This window comes from Mytilus edulis, chromosome 8 (genome assembly GCF_963676685.1).
Source record: "Mytilus edulis chromosome 8, xbMytEdul2.2, whole genome shotgun sequence".
Lineage (NCBI taxonomy): Eukaryota > Metazoa > Mollusca > Bivalvia > Mytilida > Mytilidae > Mytilus > Mytilus edulis.
In genome coordinates this window covers 41,916,148-41,938,804 of record NC_092351.1, presented here as the reverse complement: position 1 = coordinate 41,938,804, position 22,657 = coordinate 41,916,148, and the positions used below count along the sequence as shown (strand labels likewise).

General features: G+C 33.3%; 2 protein-coding genes across 2 annotated transcripts; both read right to left on the bottom strand.

Annotated features, from left to right (window-relative positions):
* Positions 1-966: 966 nt before the first annotated feature.
* LOC139485593 (uncharacterized) lies at positions 967-9,419 on the bottom strand. Its single transcript, XM_071270186.1, has 5 exons — positions 9,217-9,419; positions 4,149-4,268; positions 2,914-2,958; positions 2,236-2,326; positions 967-1,310 (listed from the first exon to the last, which is right to left on the bottom strand). The coding sequence occupies exons 1-5, from the start codon at positions 9,302-9,304 to the stop codon at positions 1,250-1,252; spliced, it is 405 nt and encodes a 134-aa protein (XP_071126287.1). The 5' UTR covers positions 9,305-9,419; the 3' UTR covers positions 967-1,249.
* Positions 9,420-11,041: 1,622 nt separating this feature from the next.
* On the bottom strand, positions 11,042-20,985 carry LOC139485591 (uncharacterized). The gene is made up of 5 exons (XM_071270185.1): positions 20,817-20,985; positions 16,670-16,855; positions 15,019-15,057; positions 12,073-12,163; positions 11,042-11,293 (listed from the first exon to the last, which is right to left on the bottom strand). Exons 1-5 carry the CDS (start codon positions 20,902-20,904, stop codon positions 11,251-11,253), a joined length of 447 nt encoding a protein of 148 aa, XP_071126286.1. The 5' UTR covers positions 20,905-20,985; the 3' UTR covers positions 11,042-11,250.
* Between the last annotated feature and the right edge of the window lie 1,672 nt (positions 20,986-22,657).

The window sequence follows — 22,657 nt, the reverse complement described above, 5'->3', positions numbered from 1 at the left end:
TGTTGATTGGACAGTTCAAAATACCACTTATTTTTTTTATATTTTTTTTACCATTATACGAGTGAAAATGGAACAAAACAAAATATTACTAAAAATTGTAGACAAATCTTATCAGGTTTAACTTAGAGATCAAAATATACAAATTTGTTCATTTTTCACTTTCACTAATAAAGGGTTCCCTAAAAAAAAAAAAACTAACACCAACAAACTTCGAGATCTCAAGAGAGACTATTCACTATATGCGGGTTTTCTGTCTGGTTAATGTGTTTGTATACCGAGTCTGCATATTTGTTGATAGCATCATAAAATTTATGTACACTTGTTAAGTCGACATCCATTCTTCTATGTGGAACTAGATTTGCTTGCCCTTCCCGGATCACCTTAATACACCACCCTGATTTTTGTAGTTAATTTTTTGTGTGTGGGTTTGATAATGAGTCTGTAGTTTTCCTTGTTTTGTAGACTTTTGCATTGATTGGGGCGTGTTGCTATTTATATTTTTTTGTTTAACTATATTGATGTGAGTCGTTTTCATTTTTTGTTGCCATTGTGCAATCCGTTTTAACAACTTTTGATTTTGATTTCTTCCTTTGGTGTCTCGTTTTTTTCTTTTCTTCTACTGTCTAAAATGACACGACATGTACAGATTTCTTTAAAACTAAATTCAGAGGGGTAGTTGTTTGCTGAACACTAGCTACAACTACTTCTGTTGGTCTTTTTGAATCGTCCATTTTATGATAACTCTTCACATTAGCACAAATCGACTTGTGCATGTTCAGATTAACTTATTCTTTGTAATGTTTTTACCGTTTTATGATTATTTGACAACACACATCAGACGTATGCATAACGATAGAGCAAATTATTCATGATGCAACAGTTAATCGAATAGATAACACATAATAAGGGAAGTAATCAAAATAATAAATGGTTTTGATGAATTAAAACAAAATAAAAAACGCCATATCAGAATGTTTGCTTTATACATCTTGTTGTTTACTCAAAACAAAACAAAAACAATACATAATCATAAGTTTTAATCAATTTGATACCTATTGGAAATCCTACTGATGTTTATTTGCAAATGAATACAAAAAAATAAGACATTCAAGTAATTTAAAAAGTATTTGGACACATTATTCTAGTGTGTATACGATTTTGCAGTCGTATATTTTAAAATATGAAGATGAGTCATGATTGGCATTGAGAAATTTCTCAAGCTGAGACCAAATGACACAAATGTTAACAACTATAGGTCGCCGTACGGTGAATTATGTTCTTTTTCTTGCTTTTTATCTCGCCTTACTCCTCTGAAATTAGTTTTAATCAAGAAAACATTATAATGGTAAAATGTCAAATGTATATAAATAAAAATATGAATATAATATTTCTCAAAGCCATGTAAGACATAATAAGTATATCTATAAAAGCATTTTTCTTGGTAAGGATTGAACGACTTTATAAAAAACGCTCCGTTGATGTGAATACATTCTGGAAGTATTTTCAGAAGGTCTATGGTATAGAGTTACAACATGACAAATTAAATGAAAATTTAGGGGTGGGGCCAAAAATGGCCCTTAAAGCCACTATTCCTTTTATCCCTCCTTATAAATTGATGTTAAAAGTGCGTGATTAAAGAGTTAAAAAAATTATGTTTGTCTCCAGAATAAACCCAAAAGAACATTTTTGTTTTGAGTGTTCGTGAATTGATGAATGTAGTCACAGTAAAGTAACAAGTATAGTCCCTCCAACAGAGCTATGTGGATTATATTAGCGTCTCAGAGTATATAAAAGTATAATATTGAAAAAGCCATATCATATGATTATTAAGATGCAAACCCAGGATTGTGGAAAAAAGGAGTGGAGAAAACTACGTCAAGGATAGGAGTGAGGTTTGTAAAGTACGTCATTTCTAGCTCTGCGGTTATGATTGTCTCTTTGGCAATCATACCACATCTCCTTTTATATTGAACAATCATATATTAAGCTCTACAGGCTGACTCTGTACACTATGTATCCAAATATTGATGATAACAAAACTTGAGATCCAGTTCAGCAGACATTATCCAGCCTTTATATATTTATTTTTATTTCAAGAACAATAATCAACCAGTGAAGTTATCTCTGTACACATAAAAGAAGCAATACAAATATCTTCAATTGTTACAGAATTAACGCGTGTTAAACAGCTGTGTTAAAATGTGGTACCTTTTTCAATTAAACTAACAGACTTACCGTATGTAATTAACAACGAACACACCAACTAATGGGAGCAGTAAAGTTAACACCACCACATAAGCTATCCATATATAGTCAGGTCTGTCATCTGAATAAATAAGGGTAATATTACTTCCTACAATGCTTGTCGTAAGGATGTAGAGGGACCATTGTACATGCTTTTATTGTTCTTATACTTATTGATCTACTGCTACTAAATAACTGTTTTGAATTCAAAACAAAAGCTGTATGTGTATTGGTTATTATTTTTCTAAAAGAGTCTTTACTGTTACTATACAAACTGTAAATGAACAAGTTTTTGATACATATGCGGAAGAGACACTTTTGTCTTGTAACGAAACATCTAAATAAGCATGACCTCTAGATTTAGTTCGAACGCACAACCGTTGGGTTGGCAGGCTAATGACTGTTGCAGATGAACTACCAAGTCCACATGGCCAATATGCATCTATTGTTAAATAGTTGTATATTTCTATCTGGATTTCTTATCTGGTATTCAAATATGATGTAGAGTTGTTTTCCAATGCAATCTTATTTTTATCCAAAATTTAACTTTTTCTAAATGTTAAACTAGGTGGATTGCAAAGTAGTTACTTTTTCACTAAATGTACATAGATTCATGTTAAGGACTAACATTTATGGAATTGTATACTATAATTATATAACGGTGCAAACCTTTTAATGTTGGCCTTTTTATAGCACTAGGAACGGTAGTATTTTCTGTAATAAGAACAAGGCATGAAGTATTACTTACAGCTATGCTAAATTATCTTTGTCCGTTTATCGGAGGGTTTGAATGGGTGGTCTCTGAACAAATTATTCGAATCGCCATTTTACTAAGTAAGTATATTCACCGCTAAGTAAACAATGTACATGATATTCTTATAAATATGTATGCCTTTCGTTTTTATTATGACAGTATTTTTTGACGAAATCTGATATTTTGTAAGCAGTTTTCTGCAAAAACCATTCCCGTCTTACTAAATATAAAATCATATTCCCCAGTAAGTAACAATGGAACAAAACTGTTGAAGAAAACTATATATATGTTTTAGGTTTGAAAAATTCAAAGAACAAGTTAACTTCACTGATTAAAAAAATGCTCGACATCTTCTAATAAAAAAAAGGCTTCCTAAAGACAAAGAAGATGGGGATGAAACACGTTTAAAATGTGTGGTAAAAGATAAAAATAAATCCGTCTTACAAAGAAAAAGTGTAGATGTTTTGCTTAGGAATAGAAACATTGATGAAGACATAATCAAACAAGCATATCAAATCGAAACATGAAAATCCATTCTTGTCTATGTAGCTACAGTATTTTTCAGTATAGTCTGATAGTATTTGTATGACATTTGAATTTGCATTAAAATTTTCATATATATCATGTGTTGTGTTTAAGCACTTCTGATCTTTTTTATACTAACAGTTACTCGGTGGTAACGTCGAGTCTGTATTAATTGATTTAAATTGATTTAAATCCAAGATATACCTTTTATTTTCCTTTGTTAATCTTATCAGATAAAACAGACCCATCTCGGGTGTTGTAATGTTGTAAATTATCGCCTTTTCTGTCCTCGTAAAAATGGAAGTAAAGACGCAGACAAAACGTATTAAATTTACCTATCACAATGGCAAAGCCCTTTAAACATGGTTTTCAGATATGGCTTAAACATTTGAAACAACATTTCAAAATGCAACAACACAGTCGTCATACTCTCCTCATCTGACTTTTAGTTAAATTATTCTAATTACGTGTTTTCATAGTTCACATGTTTGAGCAAATACAGTATTTTGCATATTAACCAATAACCCTGTACATTTTTGACATATCGAAAAGTCAAATATTACAGATGCACCAATCAATAAAGTATAATAAAATCTAATTAAATCACATTTGTAAGATATCATACCTGTTATCTGTTCTTTTGTGGTATCCAGCATTTCTTCAGGTGTTGTGAGTGTTGTTTTATGTGTCGTGAGTGTTGCTTCATGTGTTGTGAGTGTTGTCTCAAGTGTCGTAGACTGAATTACTAAAATGAAATACATTTTTCTGAGTTATTATATGCCCGAAAATGCAAATTTATCTCTCCGTACTAATAATCGAATATTTTCCATTGAATATGAGAAACTATTTTTAAGAGATGCTTATAAATTTTATTCTTATCAAGTCAGACATTTTTTCATAATATCGGGAAAAAATATAAACGATATTAAACTAAAAATTTATAAAATCTAGTAATTTTCGAATTTAAAATAAATCATTTATGCCCGCGTCACACTGTCCCGATTTTTAAGCCGATGGCAACACGATTATGGAAATTTTCAAAATCGGGACTGATCGTATCCAGATCGGGCTATTCGTAGTGCCATCTTTAACCATCGTAGAACCATCGGCCACTTTTTCTAGCCTTCGGGGACAACTTCGGGAAGGGTTCTAAAATTTTTAACATGTTAAAAAATCCCCGAAGGTGCGTCCGATGTTGAGGGTTCGTATTGAGTTCGTATCACCATCCTCACCATCGTAATGTCACCGGGAATGCATCTTTGAACATCGTATTGCATTCGTGTTTCCATCGTTTCCATCGGGCGGTTTTGACATTACGATGTCTACACGAATGAATCACGAAGCTACCCGAAGGTCTTACGATGGCAACACGACTTCGTGAAGACCTCGTAATCCCGTCGTGTTGCCATCGAATAAAAGTACGAAGGCGACAAGATGGAACTACGACGGCAATAAATCCAGCTAAATGTAAGTTAATTTTCGCGCTAAAATACATTTAAAGTGCCATGCGCGATATGCACTGGTCAGTCTAATACGACAGTTAAGAAAGACGTTTACAAAACATGGAGCTCATATCATATGATTCTATGAGAACAAAAAAGGCGACAGCGTTGTTTCTATTAATTCAAATGGAACAAGAAAAGCAGCTATTACAGGCTCAGGATTTACTTTTACAAGTAAAATATTATTTTTTGTCAATTTTTCATATCAAGTAACACAATGAAAATCATAAACGCGCCTCGTACACCAACACTGCAGGTACACGTATATAGGGAAACCAACTTTTTCTTCATTATTCTGATTTTTTATGTATCGTCTGAGTTGTTGTCACACGAATGTTTACTCCATTACCATTTTGTTTTCTATATGTAATATTTTGCCGCATTTGTTGCTTTCCCCACATCCTTCCTTTTGTCTATATTATTATGATATTCTCCTGGAAAGAGCTCTTTTTGAATAAAAGGGATCAACGAACCCATTACCTTACCTTTAAGATAGATCAGTAAACATGGGCATAATTATGGGTGATTATTCAGACTAGTGCACACATTTTACAGTTCAAACAAGGCAATGCCGAGCGTGGCATCCCCTCGTATGTAACATATTGGGGACAAATATGGACACTATATTTGTATATGACACATGCAGAAAATGGTAAATTGAATATGCATATTAGATACATAAACTATTTTTTTAGAAATCAACCAAAACATTCAGTAACTGGAAATACCTTTAATATTGTCTTTAGAACCAGCAGGTAAAAAAAAAATAGAACCAATTTTCTGTGTATTATGCTATTTCAAGGAGAAAAAACAAGTCCATCTGCATGACCTTGACCTTTGGCCTTGAACGTAAAAAATGTCAGATCATTACAAGGAGGAACAATATACCAAATGTGGTTAAAATCTTTAGAAGCATATTGGTTTTAGAGTGTCCACAAGGTTGATATTGCCTTGTATTACAACTGCCACTGTGACCTTGACCTCTGAACTTTAAAGTCAATAGCGCTTAAGATATTCTTAACGAGTAACACCATACCAAGTTTTGAGCATTTTGGTTCTAGAGTGTCCATAACAATTTTATCTACACGCAACTTACATGTAGTAGGCGAGGGGATAATAAACTAAGTTTTATAAGAATTAGACAAAAAGATCGATTTCCCGCCATGCAGAGACTCAGAGTCAAGTTTTACCTTTCAAGCCCACGGTCTTCCGTCTTATGATTAAACCAGAAATTAAATGTACAATATAATATATATTCATTATTGATCAAACAATTTAAAACGCGTGATGCCTTCGGCATATAATTTAAATGCATCGTAAGCTGTACACGACGTCTTTTAGACATCGTATTGCCATCACGCCATCATCGTAATCCATCGTGTAGACTTCGTGATCCATCGTGTAGGCTTCGGCCGAGATATGAAGCTTAAATACCCGTCTTCGGTTAACCTTCGTATGTCAATCTTTTGCTATCGTATATAATTTCGGCACCATCGTATAGACTTCGTTATTCATCGTACTTGCTTCGGTCACTTTTTGGTATTTTTACGAGATCGGGACCGACTTCGTACGAACTTGCAATTTTCGCATTCGGGTGTCCATCGTATATAAAAATCGGAACAGTGTGACGCGGGCATTAATGTTTATTCAATTGTTTGTTATAACATACAAAATAGTGTAAACAGAATCATATGGATTTTCATATTAAAAGATACAAACAGACATTGAACCTTGCAGCATTAAACATACGAACTACCACAGGTCTTCGCAAAGGTTCTTCGTATATAATGCGTTAGTGTTACTTATCCTTCACGTGGCAACGGCTTTTACGTCCTTATTCTGACTATGCGTGGCTGTGTAATTATTATCCAACACAATTAAACAGACGACACACTTTAGCAAAGGTTTGACTGCCAGATTGGTGAATCCGGGACGACAATATTTCTAATTCGTCAAATCTAAGGGATTGGTACGTTGTAATAATTATTAAGAGTTTTGTGTTGCTTTTTTGCTTGCTTTATCATTTATGAATACTCCAAATTTATTGGATTTAAAGCCACTTTCAGCTACTTCCTATTTCGTGGCGACCAGTTGTTAGGTAGCACTCCACAGTTAGGTGTGTAGTTTCGCATTTTGGCCCCTGTGGATTTTTCAAATATAAGAGCTAGTGTGCAATAAAATTCATTTTTGGAAAGCTGAGTTTTAAAATAGCCTTCGTATTGGGTTTATATAAACATCAAGATCATATTATGTATGTAATGTAGGCTGTTTTCTGTACGACAGTCCGTATTTGTATGTCCATACCATACATTGGTTTGGCAATTATTGTAATGTTTTTTCCAACTGTTTGTCGCACGCACTTTGTGATTAGATTTTACGAAAAAATAAGGCGAAAGACACCCATTTTTTATTTGATCATTAGGAAGATTTATGAAAACAGTTTCTGAAAAGGTATCACTCAAAGGCATTAAAATTCTAGTTTGGTCCAAATTTTGGGGGGATATGTGCCATGTTTACCCCCCTTTTTTAAGGAATTATTTTTCACCCTTTTAACTTTTGGAAATCAAATCTATGGAAGATACTGATTACATATGTACAACATAAACAGTTAGGTTAATGCATTAGAAATCCAGGAATAGGAGATGATAAAACATTTTGTGGCTCATTTTTTATTTTATTTTCTAACTGTGGAGTGCTACCTTAGGGGTGGAGGAGAAAGGAGAGAACCACCGACCTTCGACGTCCGGAACTCGAACTTCCCTCAGCGTTGACCGGATAGTGACACAGAGATTGGAAACGAGTTCATGGACTCCTCTGTTCTCTTATTGTTTATGTGTTTCCCTCTGTTGTAGTTTGTAACCCCGATTTATGACTTTCGAACAGTTGTATACTACTGTTGCCTTTATTTAAAACGACATTTTTCTTGAACATTACTTGTATCAATTTTTATTCACTAATCACTTTTTTTGTAATTCGAAAAATATACAGTAAATCAGCCGTTTATTTTACCCAAGAAAAACATTATATAAGATTACGTCTCAAGAATTGTAACCCAATTTAAGAACATATATATTTAAAGACGATAACTCAATTGCTTTGATAATAATTCGCTTGTGTTTATCTTTTCGTAACAAAACCAACAAGAATGAGTCCAAAGTACACGTATGCCCCACTCGCACTATCATTTTCCATGTTCAGTGGACCGTGAAATTGGGATAAAATATCTAATTTGGCATTAAAATTAGAAAGATCATATCACAAGGAACATGTGTAATTAGTTTCAAGTTCATTGGACTTTTTCAAAAACTACCTTGACCAAAAACTTTAACCTAAAACTGGCACTATCATTTTCTATGTTCAGTAGACCGTGAAATTGGGGTAAAAAATGGCATCACAATTAGAAAGATCATATCATAGGGAACATGTTTACTAAGTTTCAAGTTGATTGGACTTCAATTTCATCAAAAACTACCTTGACCAATAACTTTAACCTGAAGAGGGACAGACGGACGAACAGACGAACGGATGGACGGACGGACGAACAGACGGACGCACAGACAAGAAAACATAATGCCCCTCTTCTATCGTAGATGGGGCATAACAAAAGGTATAGAAATGAGAAGAGTTGTTTTGATTGCCAAAGAGACAGACCAAATGACATGAAAATTAAAAACTATAGGTAACCGTACGGCCTTCAATCTTGAGCAAACTCAATACCACATGGTCAGTTATAAATGTATGTCTAAAGGAAAAATGTGTTTGGGAAACTAAAAATAAATTTGTTTTTTAAACGTTTAAAAGTTGGATTCGAGATGAAAATGGAACGTTAATTTGACGAAATATTTTAATTTAACTTGAGGTTGATGTGGATATCGATGAAGCTCAAGTTCGATATCTGGTTGTTTATTGAACTCAAGTTTGACGTAATATTGTTTATTGAATCCAAGTTCGACGTAAGATTGTTTATTGAAATCAAGTTCGACATCTTGTTGTTTATTGAATTCAAGTTTGAGGTAACTTAAAGATTCTTTGTTGAATTCAAGTTCGACGTAAGATTGTTTATTTAACTCAAGTTCGACATCAGATTGTTCATTGAATTCAAGTTTGAGGTAAGATTCTTTGTTGAATTCAAGCTCGACGTAAGATTGTTTATTGAAATCAAGTTTGGCGTATGATTAGAATTAAACTTACCTGTTGTATCTCCATAACAATTCATTATAAATGCAGATGAAAGTACTATTAGGGAGAAAGGAATATAGAATAAATCCATAGTTATCATATTAGAGCCATAGCTGATAAAACAAAATCACAACTTCCTTTTTAAATTGATTTGTAGATATATTCTTTCCATTGTTTCTAATAAATGAACTCTTACGGGGAAACATTCCAAAAAATATAATACGATATACAAAACGGTTCAACGTAATGAGCTGGATCGACATGGATCAGATGACAAAACCGTTTATTCCATTTGTACATTACAATATTAATTCGCGATATAATTTAAAAGTGTCTTATTTTGTTCGAACAATGAATTTCCTCAAGCAAAATCAAACTTAATAGAAATGTTAATGTTTTTCATTTATTTTCTATTTACCTACATCCCTTTAAGGGGATTTTAATTACAAGTTAATATATAGTGGGGACAAATTTCTGAAAAGAAGTCTGTTTGTTTGGCCATTTACATACAGTGTATCAAGTCAACTTGTTTGACTTTTATTTGTTCAAAGTTTTAATCCGCTATTTTTAATAGTTTATTTCAAACTAAAAGAAAACCAGCCTATATGTTATCAGAAATATTAACCTAACTTATTTCAAACAGAATAGCACATCCTAAATGTTAGCTTGATGTTCTTTACCGAGCTTGGAAAGATTCCAATAATCTTATCAATCATTTCAATTAACGTTTGTGTCGCATATACGATTACGAAAACGAGAGCAAAATAAAAACTTAATTATAAGACAGTCGACAAAAACTATCTAGGTGATTACAAAAATAGACTATATACGGGTTTAATTTCTAGTTTGTGTGCTTCCGATTCTACACATATGTATAGCTATATATTGATATACTTATAAGACATGTAACGACAAAATTTCTTAAAATGTCCTGTACCAAGCAATTAAAATGGCAGTTGTTATCCAGTAGTCCGTTTCTATGTGTGTCAGCGTTTGTTTTTGAATCAGTTTAGTGTTTTTGTTAGATTGTTGTTTTCCTCCTTTGGATATCTGCGATTTTGAGATCCGGGTTTGTTTTGGATTAATCGATTTATAAATATTAAATAAAGGTATGGTACTGTTGTCTTAATTTATGTTCGCCTCGCTGTGTTTTCAATTCTAGGTTTCCATACAATTCTCATGTCATATACATAATCTAATGAATCTATTTTTAAAGGTGTTATTGCGACTTTAAGTGGTTGATAGCTGTACACGTATTTTCTGATTCTTCGTTTTCTTCATTTTATCGCAGGATGTACTTAATATTTCCGCTTTATCTAACAGAGAGGTCAAAAAGCTGATTCTTTAATATCTTTGTTTCGTTGAATGTTGCCAGTTATTTTTTTGTTTTCTTTTGGCCATCGGTAGTTTCTTTTTACTTTTAAAATATTTGATTGTTCTTCTGACCCTTTGTTGTCATCTGGTTCCCTTTTCTTATTTTGAAAAATTTATTTCAGGAAAACATATCGATCAATGGAATTAAAAATGATAGTTTGGTGATGAAAATCCAGCTGTTAATATTTCAAAAATTCTTTCTGTATCCGGCGTTTTATGCTGACTGTTCACATTAACAACAATGAACTTATGCGTTATCATGTTCAAGAATACCCGTTAAAATGCCTTTGTCGTTTTATGATTATTTGACAATCACCATCAAACTCATTTAGAGCAAAAGAGCGAATAGATCAGGGTGCAACAGTTGATCTAATAATCTTTTTGATTTTAAGACGAAAACACGCATAGGATATTGTAAGGGAAGTAATCAAATTAACTCATATAAAATGTTTAAAAATCAACTGCAAATCAGAATGTTCTTTTATCTATCTTGTTCTTTACTAACAACAACAACAAATAACAATGTAAGTTATACATGATAATACATTTTTATAAACATAAATACCTATTTGAAATTTTATAAAAGTTTATTCACAAAAGAATACAAAAAAAATAAGACACTCAAGTGAATACATTGTTTTGAATCACATTACACTAGTATGTTTACGCCTTTTAAAGCGTTTCCTTTTCTTGCGTGTCATCACCTCGCCTTACTCTGAAATAGTTGAATTATTAATATTACATTTATAATGTTGATAATGTTAAAATGTCATAAAAATTTATTTATTTCAAAATGATTGTTCAAGTCATGTAAGGCCTGTTAAAATAAGTATATTTACATGAACTAGGCTATTATAAATTCAGATGCCTTTTCATCAGAACGTTCTCCATTTGTTTTTGTACAAATACATCCTTGGCGTTCAAACATTTGGTTTTGGACGTTTGTGATGAAGGTGAACAATTTTCGCTCGAACAAAGCTCAGGTGATTATATTTGCGTCTCGGGGTGTAAACGATGTGATATTGAAAACAAGTCATCTGATATTCTGAAGGTGCGAATCCGGGATTTGGGGTGTGTTGCAAAAACAAGGCAGCGTTGGGAGTGAGACTTGTAAAAATTCTGAGGTTTAACTGTAGGTTAGTTGTCTAATTAGCAATCAATTAATGGCACATCTCCTTATTTATATTCGACAATGATGTAATAAGATCCATAAGCTTCCTCATAATTCCGTGTATGATCTCATACGAGTCATTTTGTGGACCCTTTATAGCTTGTTGTTCGGTGTAAACCATGGCTCTGTGTTAAAAACCGTACTTTGACCTATCCTTGTTTACTTTTACAAATTGTGACTTGGATGGAGAGTTGCCTCATCGGCAATCATATCACATCTTCTTCAATTTTATACAACTATCTTGAAATATTACAAAATTGTCGCGTGTAAAACGGCTGTATTTTAAAAGTAGATCCTCTATACAAATAGACTAACAAACTTACCGTATGCAATTGACAAAAGATACAACAGCCAATGGGAGCATTAACGATCCCACCACCACATAAGCTATCCATGTATAGTCAGGTCTTCCATCTGAAAAAAATGAGAGAGATGTTTCTACTCTACTATACTTGTCGTAAGGATATCAAGAGCCCACTGAGTTTGTTTTTATTGTTCTTACATCAATTGATCGATCTGCTGTTTTTAAACATTTATTTAGAATTCAAAACCGTTTATTTCATTGTGTTTTTTCTAAGTGTTATTCCTGTTGCTATACAAACTGTTAATGCAAATGTTATGGCTTTGAATGTGCAATAAAAAGACAATTAGTAAGACCTTGTTTGTCTTTTCATTTATCTCGGTTTTTTGCTGTTTCAACGTAATGTATATACCACAAATCTATTTTTATATCTTTAATAGATTCACTCGAATTCTAATACCCCAGTCCCACTAGGCCAAGATCGCACTACGATCTGTGAAAAAAATGCAAATTTTGATGATCGCGGTACGATCGTGTAGGTCGCAGTAAGGTCGTACCACGGTCGTGGTGAGGTCTTCAAGATCGTGAAGAGCGTGGACAACTTTGAACATGTTCAAAACAATCGTGGTGCGGTCGTGGCGAAATTAGGTCGTAGTAAAAGCGTAGTGAAAGCGCACTAAGATCGTAATAAGATCGCAAAGGTCGCTGTACAATCGTAGCGAGAGCGTGATTCTAATCGGAGAGATCGCGCTACGATCTCACAGCGACGTTATCACGACATTGATACGACCATCACGTTCTCACCGCGACCCAACTACGCTTCCACTACGACTTTACCACGCTGTTCACGACCATAGTACGATTCTAGCACGCCCTTGCCATCCTCATCACGCTCTTCTCAAAACCTTACTACGGTCACACTACGACCATCATTTTCATTGTCATTTTCACATAAAATATATAAAAAAAAACTCCATAGATTTTGTTTGTCTGAATGTATTTATCCATTTGCTCTAACGGCTCAACCATGCTTCTCGTTTTTATATAGATTAGATCGTTGGTTTTTCCCGTTTAAATGGTTTAACATTAGTATTTTTTTTGGGGCCCTTTATAGCGTGTTCGGTGTGAGCTAAGGCTCCGTATTGAAGGCCGTACCTTGGCCTATAATGATTTACTTTTATAGATTTTTACGTTGATGGAGCGTTGTCTCATTGGCACTCATACCACATCTTCCTATATATATTGACACATCTGTGTAATCTCTGCTATCGTTCACTAAAACATCGTCATTTGAGCTTTATGGACCAGCAATAGGTTGTAATTTAGGTTTGATTGGTCGTTCCGACATCTCTTAATGACAAGTATTATACTACTTATGTGTATAGTATCAGTTTAATTGAAGTCTGGAGCTGGCATGTCAGTTCACTGCTAGTAGTCTGTTGTTGTTTATGTATTATTGTCATTTTGTTTATTTTCTTTAGTCACATCTTCTGACATCAGACTCGAACTTCTCTTGAACTGAATTTTAATGTGCGTATTGTTATGCGCTTACTTTTCTTCATTGGCTAGAGGTATAGGGGGAGGGTTGAGATCTCACAAACATGTTTAACCCCACTATTTTTGCGCCTGTCCCAAGACTGGAGCCTCTGGCCTTTGTTAGTCTTGTACTATTTTTAATTTTAGTTTCTTGTGTACTATTTGGAATTTAGTATAATGGCGTTCATACTTTGCTCCCTCTGCCTCTGCATCAACCCCTACCACCACAACTACGTGCCGTATTTGGCACAACGTTTTGGAATTTTGGATCCTCAATGCTCTTCAACTTTTTACTTGTTTGGCTTTATAAATATTTTGATTTGAGCGTCACTGATGAGTCTTATGTAGACTAAACGCGCGTCTGGCGTACTAAATTATAATCCTGGCACCTTTGATAACTATCTAGTAGATTTTGGTGGCATGACTGTATTGTTTCCGAGAAATCTCCGTTTTAATCAGAAATAGAAGGAATGGAACTATATTAATATGAAACACGATATTGACGGTATTGCTGAGAAAGTAGTAAGATCGAGGTATGAACGTAGTATAATCGTGGTAAGAACGTGCTATAATCACAGTAAGATCGTGTTGCAATCGGATAACTCGTGGTATGGTCGTAGTGAGAACGTGAAGAGCGTAGAAAGATCTTTATAAGCGTAGTGAGGTCGCAGAATAAGCGCGGTGAGAACGTGGTTTAATCGTAGTGGGATCGTTGTAGAAGCGTAATTAGGACGTAGTAGCATCGTAATAGCAACGAAAATTAACATTTTCATGCCGCTCATACCGCGACCTCACCACGATCTAAATTTATTTTAGATCGCGATGACCGTGGTGCGATCGTGGTCTAGTGGGACTGGGGCTTAAAACATAAATTTATAGAAAGTTTCGGGTAAAGCGTCAATTCTTTGTCCAGAATGAGCGGGTTTTATCGTAGTCCTATAATATGACCACGGGAACATTATTTTCTATTTCTATTTTATTCATTTCTAATATATTCTTTTCACTTATTTCACTTATTTTCCTGTATTTATTATATTTTTTACTATCAATGTATACCCCATTTAAAGATGAAAATATCAAAATAAAAACGTTAAAAATTGAATAAAAATGTGAAGCTATATGTTAAAGGACTAGGTTTCGATCGCACCACTTGTTACTGTTATGTAAACAGGTTAGTGATAGTCGAAAAGAACTATGCAGCCAACTCGTCCAAAAAGCGTTTATTACTATAAGAACTATGTGTTGCTATCTGGATTTCTTGTCTTGTTTTCGAATGCTTTAACAAGTTGCTGCCTTGTGGACTAAAATATATTTTTTTTCTACCAAAATTTTACCACTTCAATGTTAAATTATGCAAACGATTTTTTTTTCACTAAATGTACACAATCCCTTTTAATTACTGAGTATTCATGAATTATATAAAGGTGTATACCATTTGACTTGATTGTAGAACTGGAAACGGTAGAACTTTCTGTAATTAGAACAAATTGTAAATTACAATTAAGAAAAACAAACGTGATAAACTGCAAACTATGATAACAAATCTTTGATAATATATCGGAGGCTCTGGATGAAAGTTCCTCATTTCTGTGTTCTTTAGTTTCTTATGCCATCATTTTCTTTTCTCTCCCTCTATTGTCCATTCTTTTTATTTTAGCAACCTATTATTCTGTATTCTCTTTTTTCTCTCCCGTTTTTCTCTATTCCTCTTTTTTTAATGACTATTAGATATTTTTTTGAACCAACACAACCCCTCACTTAAACTAAAGAATTTTACAAAAGTCTTTTCAATTGATAATTACTTGAACTATTTATATTGACAGAAATGTGCAGCCACTTAAAATATATAATTTTCGATTGAACCTAGGTAATCGAAGCGCCAATTTACTAAATAAAAATATGCACTGTTACATAATGTTCACGAAAATAGATATATATCTCCAATCTTATTATATCAACTTATATTTGAAGAAATCTGCCATAGTGTATACATCTTTGTTTTGTAACATCCTTTCTCGTCTAATCAAAGCATAACACCATAGTTTAACTAGTGTTAGCGGAACGAATCTAGAAAATCTAAGTATTTAAGAAAACTACGGCTCAAGTCTGAAAATTTCCCTAATTATATTTATTTCATCCAGTAAAATAAAACGACCTCTTTTAATTTAAGAAAGATCCAAAAGATGAGTGGTATGCCATGCTTTTGGGATGTAGGAAACTGGATTTAAAAGACGGTGTTGCGGAATAAAGGGTGTAAAAATTTTGGATATGGAATCCGGTAAAAAATGAAGAAGTGAGAAGTCTGAAAAATTACAAGACAAATTGGGAAAATTCAAAATGCAATATGTCACGCTATTGACATGCACTAATAAAAAAGAAAAACATGTAGATGTGTTGGTTACGATTGGAATTTTGAAGTAGACGTCATCTGTCGTCTATTGCAAAAACATACAATGTGAAATTGAATCATGGCAATCAAAACTCGTCAATATACAATGTGTGGGATAAAAAGTTTCTTTCGGTATACTAGTTGTATACCTGAACTATAAAATTTTATTAAAAGTTTCGTTCATATCACGTGTTGAAGCACTTACGACCTTTGTTGAATTCAGAGTAACTGATAGGTAATTTAACTTTGTATTAATTGATTTAAATCTTAGATAACATATGTTTTTCTTTGTTAATTTTATCAGATAAAATAGACTCATCTCTGGTTAAATAAGATCTAAGTGTAGCGTAGAAAAATTATCGCTTTTTCTGTTCTCGTAAAAAAGGAAATATGAATGAAAACAAAAACCTATTTAAAATAATAATAATCACAAAAAAATAAACATTAAATATGGTTAATTGTAACGACTTTATTCATTTGAAATAGCATTTCAAAATGCAATCTCAGAGCCCTAATACTTTTTCATCTCACATAGGAGTAAAATTATTCTAGTTTACATGTATCAGCAAATACAGTATGAATGGTGCATAATAACCTTATAACTATGTAGATTTTCTAGATTTTACTGTAACAGCTGAATCTATCAATAGATTAATATTAAAACCAATAGAATCATATTTGTAGTAAAGCATACCTGTTATCTGTTCTTTGGTTGTATTAAGCGTTACTTCAAGTGTTGTGAGTGTTGCTTCGCGTGTTGTTTTCCGCGTTACTCCCAGTTTTGTGAGGGTTACTTCATGTGTTGTGAGGGTTACTTCAGGTGTTGTGAGAATTACATCAGTTATATTTAGTGTTGTGTCAGGTATTGTAGAATGAATATCTGAAAAGGAAATAAATGGTTATGAGTAATAGTATGCCTGATAATGCAATTTGATATGCAAATACGAAATTCAATTGCTAGTAATAGACTATTTTATATGGAATATATGAAAATATTTTTCAGAGATGCTTATCAAGTCTGACACTTTTTTTTTATAATATCGAAAGAATGTAGTTACTCTTTTCTTCTTATATAAACTAGAAACACAAAAATCATTTTTTTCCTCAGCTTTTTAAGAAAACGATATCAACCTATAAAAATAGTATTGAATGGAAATTAACTACACATTGTACTCATTGTACAAAACCTCCATGTGTTTTATAGTTGATTTAGTTTTTAGCGGGTATATACCAGTAAAAAAAGTATTGTTTTGAGGGATTTTTTTGTATTGATTAGTGATTGTTGTTGGCATAACTTTCAGTGTGAAATGTTTCAGGACTAGTACAACGTAACCATTAGATCAATAGAAAGGTAGATGCAAAGAATTTGTTGAATAGGAACAGCCATTCTACCTTAAAGTATACAATCTACGGACACTAGAGAGTTTTCGCAAAGGTTCTTCGACGTATGACGAGCATGCATGGTACTCATTCATCACGTGGCATTGGCTATATTGTTCTCATCTGACCAGGTATTGTGTCTTTTTTGTTTATTCCAAACAATCAAACAGACCCACCACTAAAGCAATGATTTTACTGAATCAAGGATGACCATATTTCTACACCCAATTATCCCTACGGGTTTGTGACACAGTAATAAATAGTTCGTGCTCTGTGTCATTGATAAACTTCAGTATGATTGGTTGATTGACGTTTAATTTATAAAAAAGAAGATGTGGTATGATTGCCAATGAGACAACTCTCTACAAGAGACCAAATGACACAGAAATTAACAACTACAGGTTATGTTATCATATGGCCTTTAACCATCGGCGAAGCCGATACCGTAAAGTCAGCTATAAAAGTTTCGGTAATGAGAAGGTAACAGTGGCGGATCCAGAAATTTTCATAAGTGGGGGCCCACTGACTGACCTAAGAGGGGGCCCGCTTCAGTCACGCTTCAGTGATTCCCTATATAAGCAACCAAATTTTTTCCCAAAAAGGGGGGGCCCGGGCCCCCTGCCCCCCCTCTAAATCCGCCTCTGGGTAAATAAACTCATCATAGATACCAAGATTAAGTTTTGTATTTACGCTAGACGCGCGTTTCGTCTACAAGAGACTCATCAGTGTCGCTCGAACCCCCCAAAAAGTTTAAAACGCCTAAGTACGAAGTTGAAGAGCATTGAGGCCCAACATGCCATAATGCTTTGCCAAATACAGCGAAGGTAATCTATTCCTGAGGTAGAAAAGCCTTAGGTTTTTCAAAAGTTTTATAAACAGTTAATTTATAATTATGACCATATCAATGAAAATTCATGTCCGCACAGTTCTGACTACTAAGCAGGTGATGCCCACGGGGAATTTAAACTCCACCAGCAGTAGCATCGACCCAGTGGTTGTAAATAAACTCATCATAGAAACCAGTATTAAATTTTGTATTTACGCAAGACGCGAGTTTCGTCTACGAAAGACTCATTAGTGACGTTCGAATCCCAAAAAGTTAAAAAAGTCAATAAAGTACGAAGTTAGAGGGCATTGAGGACCAAAAATCCTTAAAGTTTTGCCAAATACAGCGAAGGTCATCTTTTCCTGAGGTAGACAAGCCTTAGGTTTTTCAATAATTTTATAAACAGTTAATTTATAACTATGACCATATCAATGGTAGTTCATGTCAGCACAGAAGTGCTGACTACTAGGCGGATGATACCCACGGGGAATTAAAACTCCACCAACAGCACCATCGACCCAGTGGTTGTAAATAAACTCATCATAGAAACCAGGATTAAATTTCGTATTTACGCATGACGCGCGTTTCCTCTACAAAATACTCATCAGTGACGCTCGAATTCAAAAGGTTTAGAAGGTAAAACAATTCAAATGAGAAAACTAACGGCCTATTTTATGTACAAAAAAAAAATGAACGAAAAACAATTATGTAGCACAAAAACAAGCGGCAACCACTGAGTTACAGGCTCTTGACTCGGGACAGTCACGAACATACAGAATGTGGCGGGGTTTAACATGTATGCAGCATCCCAACCCTCCCCTAACATGGGACAGTGTTATAACAGTACAATGTAAGAACGAGCTATAGAAATCAGTTGAAAAAAGACTTAACCCATCAGAAGGATAAAAATCGTATACTACAAATACAAGTGAACGTGGCCGGCTACTTGTACATCCCAACAACAAAAAGACACTAATTACAGATATGAGAGTACTCGCATTTACTAACAGCTAGTTCAAAGCACTAAAACCACTTTCATCATTGATGGTTATTTCGTGGATTGTTTTTTAATATGTGAAGAAAGCCAAAGCAAATGATTTTGCTATGTATCCGTGTATTTTATGTAAAAATATGTTAGTACACACCTTTCTTTTTTATTGACGAAGAATTCGTTTTCCTGGGGACATATGGTTGAAACCACCCTTTGTATCATAGATTGGAATCCACATAGGTTTTTTGAACTTCTGATAAAATTTTGGCTGATGATTGTTTTGAAGTATTAACAAGAAATTGTTGAAATTGATGAATACTCCCTACATCTCATTTTAACCCCTAACACTTAATTTGATATTGGATTGGTCATTGTTTTAATATCTTACTTCACAATTTACCTTTTTACCTGTTCAAATTTGTCCTGTGTGTATTCTGTAAGCACGCAAAATTTTATAACGTAACATTAATTATTGTTGATGAAGATAATGACCAGAAATTAGTTACGGATGGCAACTCTAAATCCGAACTCTTAGTTCATCATAACATTCTAGCATATGTTACCTTATGCACACCCTTAATTTCACTCTGAGTGCAGACAACATTATACACCTGGAAAAGATTGAATGTAATGCATGGCAGGCACTAAATAATAAAATTCCAAATGTATTTTCTGTTTTGTTTAACTTTAAATTTCTCTAGATTTTTGATATTCACTTTCTTTTTGTTCCCACAGAAAGTGTCAAAATAAACTAAGTTTGAGATGTTCCCCTATGTTAAGTATTGTTGTGATTAATTGGACAATAGCAAACAATAGATATCTGCACACAACAACAATAGGTGATTTTGTAAAATGAGAGGACCATATCCAATTTAAACTCAGTTGTTAGTTTATTTTATCACCTTCTGTAGATTTAAAATAAAAAAAGGAATGTCAATTCCAGGTAGACGTTTAATTTTCTAAATCATGAAGTGCATTCAGATTTTTTCAACCTATTTCCTGCCATTCTTTAAAACCTTTCCAGGTAGTACCGTACACCGGTTAACCTGCACTCTCTTGTTGCGTAATTACTTCTGAGAAACCTTTAGATATATTAGATAAACAGTAAACCAATTTTATTAAATCGTAAAGATTTAAAGAAATAATGACTCCCATACAAGTGTTACACAAATATAGACCATCTGACATGATGTAAACGAATATTTGTTAACATGATTTTTAATACAAATATGACTGTCTGTGTTTATCTTTTATAAATGATAGGTATGTCTTTCCCTAAAGGATTGAAATGTCTAAGAAACTGAAGATCGGATTAAAATCAGAGATTTCTACACCATTTATCTCAAAATGTAGCACAAGTAGAGATATTTTCTTTTACATACTGTATTTGAACTGACTTGTTAAAACATCGTGTACGAAAATCAAAAATCATCGTGAAATAATATTTGTATCATATGCCCTTTGTGGCAGTTAAGTTTGACAATTCATGTTACGGGAATTAGCTTTGACGTAAGATGATAATGGAAGTTAAGTTTGTAATTAGATTTCAATTGAACTTAAAATTTGCAACGTGTTAATCGGACTTTACTTTGACTTAAAGTGTAAATTGTATTTTAACTGAAATAAGATTTTAATTAAACTTACCTGTTGTTACTCCGTAGCAATGTCTTATTAACGTAGATAAAAATAATATAAGAGAAAAAGACAAATAAACTAAATCCATAGTCATCATATTAGAGTCATAACTGGTTCGACAAAAATCATAACTTCTTTATTAAAGAAAATTCTTTTCAATGTGTTTCTAATAAACGAAGTCGTAATACGAGGAAAAATTACAAACAAATTATTAAAATACGAAATACAAAACGGTTTAACGTAATGAATACGGATAAGATGACAAAACTGTATGTGTTACAATATGAATGTACCATAGAATTTAAACATATCTTCTTTTGTCCAAACAGTGCATTATCTAAAAGCACATCAAACTTAATGATAATAATTCTGACTTTTTCATTTGTTTTTTTTTATTTACCTTTGCCCCTTCAAGTTGATTTTAATAACAAGTGGTGAAAAACTACTAAAAAGAAGTCTGTTTGTTTCATCTTTTACTTTCAATATCTTTAGATTTAATTGGCTTAGTAAGCCTCATCTAAGGTTAAAAAATTTGATTGCAATAAAAGAGGGGCAAAAGATACCAGAAGGATATTCAGACTTATAAATCGAAAATAAACTGACAACACCATGGCTAAAAAGAAAAAGAAAAACATACAAATAATAGTACACAAGAAATAACACAGAAACCAAAAACGAAAAATAGAAAAGTAAAGACTAAGCAACACGAGCCCAACAAAAACTGGGACTGATCTCAGGTGCTCCAGAAGGGTAAGCAGATCCTGTTCCAAGGTGACACTCGTCGTGTTCCTCATTTTATTCAAAACCTGGTAAATAATCTATTTCGGTAGGTAACATTCGTGAAATGGGAACAGGATTGTAGTTACGACATAAGGAATAAGGTTTCTACCACGATCAACCAACTCGTGATGTCGTTTACGAAAGCATGATAAAATAAACAGCTGCGCCATGAGCGCATGATACGCTCGTCGTCTTGTGTGGAAGTTTTATGCAATAATCATAAATAGCTTCTGAGAAAGTTTTAAGCAATAACCATATATTGTTTTTGAGATACTGTGGGACATGTGAAAACTAAATATCACTAAAATAAATTTTAGTTTCAAAACCAAAAAGTATACAGATCTTTAGATTAATATAACAAAGAAGTGTGTAAAGTTTTAAGCAATAAACATACATTTTTTGAGATATGGCGTGGCATGTAAAAAAAACCCTCCCCCTTTTTTACAAAATACTCAATAACTCAAAAACAAAATTTTGAATCATCACCAAAAGTAAACAGATCTTTAGATTTATATAACAAAGAATTGTATAAAGCTTTAAGCATTAATTATTTATCGAAATGAGATACGGCGCGACATGTAAAAAAAGCCTCCCCCTTTTTTACAAAGTACTCAATAACTCAAAAATGAAATCTCAAATCACCACCAAAAAGTATACAGAAATAAGAATAATATAACTAAGAAGTGTGTAAAGTTTTAAGCAATAATCAAAAATCGTTTTTGAGATAACGTGCGACATGTGCAAAAAACACACCCTGTTTTAGTTACAAAGTGCCGTAACTCAAAAAGTTTAAATCTTATTTCCATCAAGAAGTATACAGTTTATTTGACCATCATAAGAAACAACTATGTTAAGTTTCATGAAATTTGGATAAGTCGTTCTCAAGTTACGGTGCGACATGTTTACGCCGGACAGGCAGACGGGCAGACGGACAGACGGACAGACGGACAGATGGACAGACGGACAGACAGACAGACGGACTGACACCGGACATTTGTATACCATAATACGTTCCGTCAAAATTTTGACGGGCGTATTAAAATTCATCATTTGAAACTCTTGGTTTTAAA

Excerpts from the sequence above, each read along its gene's own strand:
- LOC139485591 (XM_071270185.1), bottom strand. The coding sequence starts at position 20,904 with ATGATGACTATGGATTTAGTTTATTTGTCTTTTTCTCTTATATTATTT. Across the intron at positions 16,856-20,816 it reads TTGCTACGGAGTAACAACAG|ATATTCATTCTACAATACCT; the intron begins GTAAGTTTAATT and ends TTTCCTTTTCAG. Across the intron at positions 11,294-12,072 it reads TCTTTTGTCAATTGCATACG|AGTAAGGCGAGGTGATGACA; the intron begins GTAAGTTTGTTA and ends CAACTATTTCAG.
- LOC139485593 (XM_071270186.1), bottom strand. The coding sequence starts at position 9,304 with ATGATAACTATGGATTTATTCTATATTCCTTTCTCCCTAATAGTACTT. Across the intron at positions 2,959-4,148 it reads CACAAAAGAACAGATAACAG|AAAATACTACCGTTCCTAGT; the intron begins GTATGATATCTT and ends TTCTTATTACAG. Across the intron at positions 2,327-2,913 it reads AAAAAGGCCAACATTAAAAG|ATGACAGACCTGACTATATA; the intron begins GTTTGCACCGTT and ends TTATTTATTCAG.